The sequence below is a fragment of the Chionomys nivalis genome, chromosome 6, assembly GCF_950005125.1.
Source record: "Chionomys nivalis chromosome 6, mChiNiv1.1, whole genome shotgun sequence".
In the NCBI taxonomy this organism is placed as follows: domain Eukaryota; kingdom Metazoa; phylum Chordata; class Mammalia; order Rodentia; family Cricetidae; genus Chionomys; species Chionomys nivalis.
Window position 1 is genome coordinate 37293650 of NC_080091.1, and position 11613 is coordinate 37305262.

The following is an 11613-nucleotide window of genomic DNA, read 5'->3' on the forward strand; positions in this document are numbered from 1 at the left end:
ACCAGGCTGCCCTCAAACTCAGAGATCCGCCTGCCTCTGCCTCCCAAGTGCTGGAATTAAAGGTGTGCGCCATCACTGCCCAGCTGTTTTTTTCATTTGTTTGTTTGTTTGGTGGGGGGGGAGTGATATTCAGTGACACAGGAAAATATGACACTGGAGACTTGATGAAAAGAAACAAAACTTGTTTCCCAGAATCCTTTTTGAGTGAGTGGAAAGAAGGGGTCATCAACTGCTTTCTCAACAGTGGGTCTCGGTGTTCCAATCAAATGTGCATCTGCCCGCTGCCTTCCTTCTGCAGTTGAGCATCTGTGTGCTGACCTCTGCATCCAAACATAGCACAGAGGGTCACAGACACCGCACCGCAGCTTCCTTAGTCCCAGATGGCTAGCTGGGCCCCAGGGTCCTTTTATCTGCCCTGCCTATTCATTCCCATTCAGTCCCTGCAGGCCAAGCAGAGGACTCTGCTCCAGCAGCTGGACAGTCTGGACCAGGAGCGGGAAGAGCTGCGGGGAAGTCTGGATGAGGCTGAGGCCCAGCGGGCTGAGTTGGAGGAGCAGCTGCAGAGCCTCCAGAGCGACAGGGAACAGGGACAGTGCCAGCTACAGGCACAGCAGGTGCAGTGGGGTAGGGTGAGAGAGAGAGCACCCCTCTTATCCAAGGAGCCTCTAACCTGTTGTGTATCCCTGGACCTGTGTATCCCCAAGGGAGCTTAGAGCCAGGGCTAAGTTCTTCTTTGCCCCAGGAACTACTGCAGAGCCTGCAGCGGGAGAAACAGGAGCTGGAGCAGGTAACTACAGACCTGCAGCTGACAGTCTCAGAGCTGCAACGGGAGCTAGAGGAACTAAAGGAGCGGGAGCGACTGCTGGTGGCCTTCCCAGACCTGCACCAGCCCACGGAGGCCCAGATCCAAAGTAGGGGCCTAGGGTACTGCTGAGGGCAGGGTGGGGCCTGGTTGGGCATAGGCTTGTCTGGATGTGATCGGGTACTGTTCTCACCCTCAGCAAGAGGAGACCGGGGGCAGGAGGGTTGAGTTGTGATTCTAGAGACGCCATGACCCACGAGTGTCCCAGGTTGTTCACTCCTCTGTGGAGACAACGGCAAAGTGACTCTCGGCCTTCCTGATGCTGTGACCCTTTAATACAGTTCCTCATGTTGTGCTGACCCCCAGCCATATAATGCTACTTCATAACTGCAATCCTATTGTCATGGATTATAACGTGAATATCTGGTTTGAACGAGATCTCTATGCAGCTCCTGTGAAAGGGTCACTTGGCTTCCAGAGGAGTCACAACCCACAGGCTAAGAACAGCTGCCCTAGTGGAACTGAGGCATGTCTTCCCTTAGCACATGTCCTCCACAGCACATGCCAGTCCTGGCTCAGCTTCCCCGGGTTGCCTTTCCTGGTGTCATACAGCATAGGACCATCTTGCTAGGGCATATCCCCGGCTGTTCAGTGTCTAGGACCCTGAACATGGTTAGGAGCATCGGGCATCTACACTGGTACAGGATCCTGCCAAGCAATCTCTGCTCTCCCACCAGCTTTCCTAGACTTCTCAGGCCCTGGGATGGGTGGACCCACTATGGCTCAGCTGTCACAGTGAGTCATCACTCCTGAGCGCTACACGTCAAACCCTTGCTGCTCACAACTACCTCATGGGCTAACCTGGACTTTCTTGTTAAAAACTTTTTTTCAACTGCTCAGGTGTATACCACACACAGTTAAGGAAGAACATATGTGATGACCTCCTGGAACTCAAATCCCAGTGGACCTTTGCACAACCTATAGTACCTCTGACAGGTCAATGACAAGCGATCCTGAACAAGATCCAAACCTCCAAATTGTAGAACTCACCCTGCTCTCAAATTCTAAAATGTAACATCACCTTTCACAGGTGGCAACAGGAAGGGAACAAAAGCCTCTGAAGGACTGTGTGACAGGATGCCTGGGTGCTACCCCTCCCCACCCTCTGCCCTGTGCAACTAGACACAAGAGGCAGGCCCAGTGATGTAAAGCCCCAAATATGTCTTTGCAGACTCCGGCAATGTCACCCATGACATGGAGAGGCAAGTGCAAGCCAATGGTATCCGTATCCAGGTCCTACAGGAAGAGAACAGGCGGCTCCAGTCAATGCTGACCAAAATCCGAGAGGTGGCCCAACAGGGAAGCCTCAAAGTGAGCCTTTGAGGGGGTATTTGGAAGGTATAGCACGATTAATAAAAACCCAGGGACTCCAGATAATTGGAGTTCAACCTGAAAGTCAGAAGAGCCAGTCAGCTACTGGCTCTTACCTCTACCTCAAGCTGAAATGGCAATCCTGCCTCCAGGAATCTCAGGATGAGATTAAAGGTGTGTGTCAGGCTGACCAGTGGGGCTGTTTTACTCTCTAATCTTCAGGCAGTTTTATTTACTAAAATGCAAATGAAATATCACTACAGGAAGGGGTCCTTACCAGGCAGGACTCGAGACTGCCTGCCTCGTGGCACGTGGCTTTAGGCCACATTTGAAAAACTTCTCCCGTATGTCAAAAGGTAGAGGCTGTGAAAGACGGAGCCTTCCAGCTCACATCCCATTACAGCCCCTCCCTCCTTTACTTCAACAGTCAGTATGCATTGCCTGTCCGAGGGTTTGCAGCTGAGGAGGCCCTTGGATGGTTTTGCAAACCCCACCTCTTAGTGAAGGGAACTTGAGGGTTTAGTTGGGGATCCTGCCTCCCCATCCATCTTTGGACACTAGTGTAGGGCGGGACTCCTGGACCCTTCTAAGCTTGACCTTCTTTGCAGATGATCCCACAGGGCCAGCTCTGGTCCCCTCCCTACAAGGACACCCAGGGAGAGGTACCCCCCGCCCAAGCACAGAATACATCTCCAGGGTGAGTAGGCTTTCCTTGAGGTGGGGCAGGTAAGTGGTGGGGTCCCCTTGATCACAGAGAATTGTGTTTCGGTCCTCCCTCAGGCCCATGGGCAGACGGCAGTCTCCTGGCAGCAGGACGAGCAGCACAGGCAGGACCCACCCAGGAGGGTCCCGAGGATCCCCCTCTAGGCAGCCCTGCAACTGGCCCAGCAAGTCCTCTTTGGAGGACAGAACCCACTCAGCCACCTGCACCCAGAACCCCATCCGGGCCTTGGCCAGGCTCAGGAGGAAACTCTCACCGAACCGAGGTCAGACTGGCTCTACATACCAACCCCAGGAATGACCCACCTAACCTGAAGCAGGGGTAGGGCTGGAGGGCAGGCGGCTAGCAATCCCATGGAATAAAAGCCCCAGCCATCTGCCCAGTGATCTTGGCCTCAGCGTGGCTGAGCTGGGGGACCAGACCTTCCCTCCTTGTTGGACAAAGGCCTCTGTGATCCCAACAGGCAGGTCACTGGCCCATAGAGGCCTGCCATTGAGTGTGAACTTTTTGTCTCCATCCTGACAGGCACTGTGGGGAGAGTATGCAGAGGGGTAACCCTGGGTCACTGAGCAGTATTCAGGGTAGGGCTTGGGATGTGAGGGCACATCTGAAACAAGGAACTAGACACCAGGACTTTGCCTCTGGCCCATCAAGAGAGGCAGGGAACAGCAGTGCCTTCACCTTCCACCTTGGCTCTGCATCTGGTGCACCCGGCAGCTCACCAAGGAGCTCACTGCCTTTAGGGACAACTGAGAAGTCCTAGAGGTCAGAGCCTCACAAAGCCACCGAAGGGAAGACCAGGCCTTTGGACACCTTAGCCATGATTTGATGCGCTCAGGATGACACAAGCCTGAGCAAGGCTGGACCAACCACCCTATGACACAGTGGTCATTTCTCTAGAGCACATCAGCCTGCCTCAGTCCCAGGACTTCTCAGGTCACTCTCCGAGCCTTCTGGGTGGCATTATTTATTATGTGGTGGGGAGGCCGTCAGGTCGACTGCCTTAGTTTGCAGTGAAGGGTCAATGGGAGCCGCATGCGCAGTAAGATGGCATTGTCCGGTCCCTTGACTCTGTCTCTTAACAGCCCATGGTATCTGGAGGAGACTGGATGCTCTGAGCCACTGTACTGGGGAGAGGCCGTTACTGCTGGGCGTTCCAGGCCTCCACTAACTCAACATACATTTCTTAGCTCCCACTTCTACCAGTTGGTAAGCCAGACCCTTCCCAAACAGGACTGAGAGTTTGAGGCTAGTTAATGCTATATAGGGAGGACCTGACTCAGACAGACAGACAGACGGATAGACAGAGAACAACAAGAAACAAGCAAAAAGTCCAGAAGTCCAGGCTGTTTGTGTCTCCTTTAGATGGCTCTGCAGAAGAGTTCTTACAAGCTTCGGCTGGGGAAGAGCTTGATCCTTAGGCTTAGGCTGTGGAGCTGAGGTCCCCATAGCCATGCTGTTCTTGATCCTTAGGCTTAGGCTGTGGAGCTGAGGTCCCCATAGCCATGCTGTTCTTGCCTGGCCTCTTATTTGCACCACCCATCTTGAAGAAGGCAGCAGAGCCAAGTGGTGGTGCTCGCCTATAGTCCCAGCACTCAGGAGGCAGAGGCAGGCGGATCTCTAAGTTTGAGGTCAGCCTGGTCTACATAGCAAGCAAGCTTCAGGACAGCAAGGGATACATCGAGACCCTGTTGAGAGAGCGTGCACAGCAGAGAATGTGTCTCTCACACGGATTCCCCTCAGTCTCTGACTTGCTCCTGCTTTCCTTGGACTCATGCTGACCAGAAGTTTTTCTCATTTTCTTGTTCCTGTTGGGAACTGGATTCAGGACCTGTGCATTTCAGGCAAGTAAGTGCTCTACCAGTGCCCTCGCCTGAAGGTCTCACCTGAAGGTCATGTAACATAAACTTCTTAGAGTCAGGGTCCGAAAGATTACACAAGGCGTGTTCATGCAGCAGAAGGGTGCAAAGCTTTGAGGACTGTAAGAGTTCTCCCTGCTCCAAGCAAGAGAAGCCAAGGTGACTGGTGACTGCTATTTTGTTTGGTTGTTTTTGGTAGGAGCCCAGGCTGATATCAAACTCACTGTATAGCCGAGGTTGATTTTGAACTCATGATCCTCTTATTTTCTTAGTAGCCCAGTTCGGCCTTAAACTTTTTGTTTTGTTTTGTTTCTAATTTATTTACTTATTTTTGTTTTTATTTTATTTATTTAATTTTTTTAAGACAAGGTTTCTCTGTGTATCCTTTGTTGTCTTGGAACTCACTCTGTAGACCAGGCTGGCCTTGAACTCACAGAGATTCATCTGCCTGCTTCTGCCTCCCCAGTACTGGGACTAAAGGGGTACACCACTGAGAGGCCCACTGGCCTTGAACTCTTAATCCTCCTGCTTCTACCTTCAGGTTTCTGGGATTATTGGCATATGCCACCACATACCCATCTATTGCTTAACATCTTAAAACATCTGCACAGATTTTATGTCTTATGTTAAAATATATTCCATGTTTATTTTATTATTAAAACTTCCCTACCCAAATGTTTTTTTAAATGATGCCCTTGGCAGATGCACCACATATATTCTGTGGCTTCAAGTATCCTGGTCAGTGACATTTAGCTCAACCAAGAAATACAGCACTAGATGGTTTCTAAGGCCTCTGATCCCAGCCAGACTGGAGTCATCTGGCTGGACAGGCAGCAGGTAGTGGAGGAGGCTCATTTGAACGTTATACCTTTGATTTGACTAGGCAATAGCCTCAAAGATGGGGCCATGCCAGTGGGTCCTAGGGCCACAAATCTTTTCTCTCAATCTATCCCCCAATAAATAGCATAAAATTCAATCACAGAAGCCCCAGAAGCTGGAGACAGATGTAGTGGCCATGTTTTCTTTCCCCAGAGTCCTGGGAGCTGCCTATAAGGGCAGACACAAATATCCCAGGGTTGCAGAGAAGGGCTCTAATATTTCTCCTTGCCTGTTGGGTCCTGGCTTTGTGTCTTCAGCCCGGGGCTGTGAGTCCCTCCTACCCATCATGGGTACGGTGAGACCTTGACTTTGCCCATAGGGCTAGCTGGTCTGTCCAACCCACTATCCTGTAGTGGAGGCTGGGAAGAGTCCATCCCAAAATGCAGACTCTCCACTTGGGCAGTTAGTCATCTGAGTAGTGGTTCCCTGAAGGGGAGAAGGAAGAACAGAGAGAGAAGGATCAGATGGGGCTTGGGGATTAGCCCAGGAGTCCCCGCTGCCCCTGATGCTCACCGAGGACATTGAACTTGCACAGTGGGCAGGTCTGCTGTAGCATCAGCCAGGGGTCCACACAGTCTCGGTGGAATTCATGCTTGCAGGGCAGTACCCGGAGCCACTACAGGGTGGGGGAGGGGCACAGGCTCTAGATGGGGGCCAGACCTGTGCCCTTCACCTGGGCTATGCATTGAGCACTCCTGGGTCTTCCCCAGGTATTCTCTTAGTAGCCATGATGAGGACTGGAAGAAGGTCCTGGTTGGAGGGTTGAGGGTCTTGGGAGCAGGATCAGGGATGCCACAGGTCAACTGTTGCTGACTTTGCCTAGGCACTAACCTGCTTGTTACAGAAGTTGTCTAGACACACAGCACAAGTCTCAGTGCCAGGCTCTGGAAGGCTGTCTGCTGCTCTGTTCAGCCGGCAGCGCCGGGTCTTGAGGGATGCTAGTCTCCGAACCACACGGCGTTTGAACAAATCCCCCTGTGGGAAAAGGATGGCCACAGTCTTGCAGGCCCAAGGGCTGTGGGCATGAGGGCTTCCACAATTTGGCTCCCACCTGGCCTCCATGATCCTGCTGGTTTTGTCTTGATGCCTGCCGCTGGGCCTGAACCACAAGGCCTGTGCACAAGAGCATGGCCACAAGCAAGATGGCATTCCATAGCTGCTGCAGGGGCTTCTGGGAGGGAGAAGGATGTCAGGGCCTCTGGGCTGCTCTACACGTTCCCCCAGGAATAGCCACCCCCAGGAACACTGGTGACAAAGCAGGGGACATGCACTGAGGGCCTCTGTCTCTTCAGGCCCCATCTCACCTACCCATGCGCTCCTCAGGGTCTGCCCCAGATGCATGGAGAGCCACATCTGTCCTTAGTGCCTTGCTATTCTGTTGCCAGCGTAGATTTCCTCCTGGTCTGTCCCTACTGTCCCCACTTGCCTTCATCTAAGCTGATGTTCACCCCTGAAACTGCAGAAGCAGCAGGAACAGGTGCGCCTCTATGCTGCGATCATTTCTCTCTCAACTGCCAGCACACAGGCCCCACCCCCAGACCCAGGGACTTCAGCGGCAATCCAGCAACGCCATGCCTCCTTCACTGTCTTCTCCCTTGTCCCTTGCCTTGTTCATGCCCTGACACATTTCCCCTATCTTGAAAATTGTTTTTCCTTGCCCTTGTGCTTTTAACAACTTTGGCCTATTGCTCCAAGAGCTCCCCCACCCCTCAGGGTGACTGTTCGCCCCGCCCCGCCCCGCCCCGCCCTCCTAACACCCATTAACCATGGGCTTCCTTGCTGCTGCCCTGGGTAGTCCTCCAGGCCCTTTCACTGGTGGAGAAGGAAGTCCGACACGTCACACTGTAGCTAGCCTCAGTCTCTGTGCAAGCCACGTGAGCACCCGCACACAGGCGCACCATCTCACGCAGATTAAATGTGCTATGACCAATAAAGACACTTCAAAACTCCCGGCTTTCTCAGTAGCTCTTGGTCTTTGTCACGGATTACAGGGCGGGATGTCCTAACAGTGCTTCCCTGGGACTGCTCTTCCTAACACCCTCGGTTGGGCCCAGGTGCTCTGGCTATGACCCGGAAGGGTTCGATGTTGTCCTACACAATGACTGTATCTTTCTGCTCCTCAGCCAGAGCCGCTCTTTTTTTTGTTCTGTTTTTGTTTTTTGTTTTTTTTTTTTTTTGGTTTTTCGAGACAGGGTTTCTCTGTGGCTTTGGAGCCTGCCCTGGAACTAGTTCTGTAGACCAGGCTGGTCTCGAACTCACAGAGATCCGCCTGCCTCTGCCTCCCGAGTGCTGGGATTAAAGGCGTGCGCCACCATCGCCCGGCTAAATACTAAAGTTTCCTCTGAGCCTTTTCGATGCTTTTGTTTAAAGACATTTTCGAGACAGGGTTTCTCTGTGGCTTTGGAGCCTGTCCTGGAACTAGCTCTTGTAGACCAGGCTGGTCTCGAACTCACAGAGATTCACCTGCCTCTGCCTCCCAAGTGCTAGGATTAAAGGCATGCGCCACCACCGCCCGGCCAGAGCCACTCTGAAACTGCACTGAGGCAGCCAGGCTGGAAGCTCAAGGTAGGGAGAGCAGGGCAGGGCCCCTCCACTAGGATAGCAGGGTGCTGCTCTTCAGGACAGCTTTTCATTCCTGGCTCAGGGTGGCAGCTGGACCTGGGGCCGGGCTTGACATCCATGTCCATCAGGACAGCTACTTGAGATGCCTGCCCAGCTATCGTTTGGACATCTCATCTGCCACGTCCACCCCAACTTGGCTGGCAGTACCTTCGCAGCTGTTGAAATCTGTCTTCTGTCCCTGCCAATCTGTCCTAAACACTGTACATTCTCACCTCCAGGCCACCTGGGCCCTTTCCCAGAGGTCTGTGTAGTCCACCCCAGGGGGAGGGAGAGAGAGAATGTGAGGAACAGGAAAACACTGGCCTGTGGTTGCTCAGCTAAGGTTCAGGAGCCAGGGTTTTAACCTGTCTGACTTTAAACTGCTCAGTATGGCCCTTATCATACACTAAGAGAGAGTACATCTTCCTCCCCCCAACTTATACAGACTGGGGTTCAAGAAATGTTGTGGATTGAACCCCTGGAAGCTAAACACTGGGAAACGTGGACACTAAGCCTAGCCGCTCTCTCCAACATACTGGGTTGGATCTAGAAAGGCTGAGAAAGCCTGGCCACGCCCAGCTATGACTGAGCAGACGGAGTGGGACTACGAGCAGAGCAATGGGGGACAGACAGTCCAAAGCAGGGAGGTCCTAGGCAAGGACTCGTGTGGACAGAAAAACGGGGAATGAGCACCAAAGGCCAATCAGGGCCAAAGTCCTGAGGCAGAAAGTGAGGGTACGTATAGGAGCTGGTAAATAACATAAGGTAGCCAGAACGTAGAAAGAAGACGAGAAATAAAGAAGCAGCGGGGTGAACTCTGCAGCAGAACACTTGCTTAGCGTGCACGGGGCCTGGGTGCTTTCCCCAGTGGAAAAATAAACAGGACAAGTGAGAGATCTGTGAAGGCTGCTGGGGAGCGGGGGGGACACGACAGCAGCAGCTACCTACCTGCTCCTGGGCCTGACCACCTCCCAGGCACACCAGGTCCTGCCAGCCGCCATAGCTGTCCTTGGAGAGGCCACAGGTGGTCCACAATGTCAGCTTCCACTCGATGTTGGCGGACAGGGACTCTCTACTGGTGATCTCAGCAGTAGCCTGGGTCCTCCTGGGAGGAAGAATCATGGGATGGGGTGGGGTGGGAGGGCAGACAGAAGGAGATGAATCTACCTGGCTCTGCAGTGGATGCCCAGGATACTGTTGCTGTCGGCCTTCTGGTTTGGCTCTCAGGCCTTTCCTGGCTGTTTTCCCAGGTTCTCACCCAGCCAGGCCACGGAACAGCCTGACAACCAGACTTGCAGCTTCCTCATGCTGGGCTAGTCCCTCTCTGCCCATAGGGCAACTCCTTTCCCAGGCCGTGCCTCCTCCTCCCCATCTCCCCGGTTCTGAACCAGACAGTAGTTTACAGGCTAATGGGTCAGGTGAGGGCCCACTGGAGGAGAGTCAGAGACCCACGACACATGGGCAGCAAACCACCCCAAACAAACCCAACTCACCGCAGAAGTGCCTCCAGCAGCTTGGTGACATTGGAAGAGTAATGGAGGACAATTACTGGCCTGAGCAGAAGCTGGGAGATGTCCAACTGCAGGAGACAGGGGGGTCAGCAGGCTGCGGTCCCCTTTCCCCTCACCTGCTCACCCTCACAGTCCACTCTGGTTTACCTCTCGGACCACACTATGGTTTAGGATGAGGAGAAGCAGGGCCGAGGCTCCCAGGAAGAGGGCACGGCGCATCTGTAAAGGAAGAGAGAGGGTGAGAGGCCGCCACACCTGCCTTCCCAGTGACCCCAGTTCTCAGGAGCCTGACCACTGGAGAGACTAGGCTGAGCTCCCTCAAGGTCAGCAAAAGCTAAACCGGAAGAGCTATGACAGCCAAAGGTAACACGTGATGGTTGTGGATTGAGGCAATATTTAATTATGAGTCAGAGATTACAATATTTTAGCGATGTTAACTTTCCCAACTTCAGATACCATAGTTACATAAGAAATATCCTTGACTTTAAGAAATTTGCGCATTTTCAAGTGTGTGTGTGAGACTTCCACTCCTGTAGGATCCAGAAACCTCGCCATTTGCCCTCATCCTGTAGGATCCAGAAGCCTCGCCATTTGCCCTCATCCTGTAGGATCCAGAAGCCTCGCCATTTGCCCTCATCCTGTAGGATCGAGAAACCTCGCCATTTGCCCTCATCCCGGCAAAGCGGGTTCCCCACCCTCGCTGACTCCCGTCACATATTCTAAGAACAGGTGCTCTTTCCCAAGGAAATCTTCCACCTCCTCCCACCTCCCCATCACACTGGGGTCTACTGACCCAAGGCCAGGCCTTCTCTGGAAGGCTCCTCATAGGCCACCTGGTAGCCTGGCTCTAGAAGATGTTCTGAAAGCGTTCCCTTTCTCCACTTCCCTCCACAAACCCTTTGCACCTGCTGGACCAGGGCCTTGGGATATGCCTTCTGGCCACTGCCTTGATTGTCCTGGTGGAACTGGGCAGCCTGCTCTTTGCCCACATACGCCACTGCAATCCAGCTGTCTACAGGTATCTCTTGTTCAGCATCCACGACATCCATCTGTGTGAGGAGCCACGAGAAAAGGGAAGCAAAGGATGTAGAAGAAGCAGCTGGGGTCTCCCACAGAGGATGCAAGGTCGGGGTGTGGAAATGAATTTGGAAGGGGTATGTGGATCTCAGGTCTGTGAAACCCTGAATGCCGGAGAGCGGCTCTGGGCTGTTTAGGGCTTGCTTCAGAAGGAAGACGGATACTGGGGAGCAGGGTCTACGCGAGGGTCACGGCATGTTTTGGCAGGGTTGCGCTCACCAGCAGCAAGCGACCGCCCAGCAGCGGCTCGGGACCGGCTTCAGGACCTATCCTGACGCCCTCCAAAACCAGGGCGTCTTGCCTCGGCAGCTTCACGTCTACTCGCACGGCGCGGGCTCCTCCCCGTCCCGCCCGGGCCGCCGGCTCGCTGCCGTCCGCCGCGGCCCCGGGCCCCGCCAGGCCCAACCACAGAGGCAGCAGGGGCAGCAGCAGTAGCAGCGGTGACGGCGGCGATGGAGGAGGTGGCGGCGACGGTGGCGATCTCAGCGCGGGTCGATCGGCAGGGCCCATGGTCGAAGAGAAGAGCTAGCGAGTCCGTGGGCTGGGGGATCTTGGGCGCCAGGGAAACGGAGAAAGCGAGGCCGCGCCGGACGGGGCGGGGCGCCGGTAGGGGCGGAACCGCAGCCGGAGGGGGCGGGGCGCCGGGAGGTTGAGTGGAGTGGTTGGCAGCTCCGCGCGCTCCCTAGTGGTCCCTAGCGCCCCCTAGTGCAGGCGGCGGTGGATGCTGAGCTGCGGCCCGATCCCTGACAACAGAAGGCTCAAGAGAGCTTGCCAGGTTGTCAGTGGAGCCAG

At 54.2% G+C, this 11613-nt stretch overlaps 2 protein-coding genes across 5 annotated transcripts in view; one reads left to right on the forward strand and one right to left on the reverse strand.

Moving 5' to 3' along the window:
- The window catches only part of Ccdc157 (coiled-coil domain containing 157), a 17671-nt gene extending 12402 nt beyond the window's left edge, over positions 1-5269 (forward strand). The window contains exons 8-12 of one of the 2 annotated variants that reach the window (XM_057771191.1): positions 438-614; positions 743-911; positions 2034-2173; positions 2782-2870; positions 2954-5269. In XM_057771191.1, coding sequence (XP_057627174.1) covers positions 438-614; positions 743-911; positions 2034-2173; positions 2782-2870; positions 2954-3194 — 816 coding nt within the window. In that variant the 3' untranslated portion in view covers positions 3195-5269. The remainder of the gene's footprint in view (positions 1-437; positions 615-742; positions 912-2033; positions 2174-2781; positions 2871-2953) is intronic. The other variant, XM_057771192.1, reaches the window with a different exon arrangement.
- Positions 5270-5291: 22 nt separating this feature from the next.
- Positions 5292-11412, reverse strand: Rnf215 (ring finger protein 215). 3 transcript variants are annotated; one of them, XM_057771196.1, is made up of 9 exons: positions 11041-11412; positions 10650-10793; positions 9892-9963; positions 9727-9812; positions 9182-9338; positions 6684-6800; positions 6464-6607; positions 6146-6248; positions 5292-6058 (listed from the first exon to the last, which is right to left on the reverse strand). In XM_057771196.1, the coding sequence occupies exons 1-9, from the start codon at positions 11329-11331 to the stop codon at positions 6036-6038; spliced, it is 1137 nt and encodes a 378-aa protein (XP_057627179.1). In that variant the 5' UTR covers positions 11332-11412; the 3' UTR covers positions 5292-6035. The 3 variants fall into 3 exon arrangements, with proteins under 3 accessions (XP_057627179.1, XP_057627178.1, XP_057627180.1); XM_057771195.1 differs by having other exon boundaries at positions 6684-6803; XM_057771197.1 differs by lacking the exon at positions 6684-6800.
- Positions 11413-11613: the final 201 nt, after the last annotated feature.

Bases quoted from the DNA above. Each gene is read 5' to 3' on its own strand.
- Rnf215 (XM_057771195.1), bottom strand. From the start codon at position 11,331: ATGGGCCCTGCCGATCGACCCGCGCTGAGATCGCCACCGTCGCCGCCA. The intron at 9,964-10,649 runs GTGCAAAGGGTT...CTTCCTTTACAG, and splicing joins CCAAGGCCCTGGTCCAGCAG to ATGCGCCGTGCCCTCTTCCT. The intron at 9,813-9,891 runs GTAAACCAGAGT...TGTCTCCTGCAG, and splicing joins ACCATAGTGTGGTCCGAGAG to TTGGACATCTCCCAGCTTCT.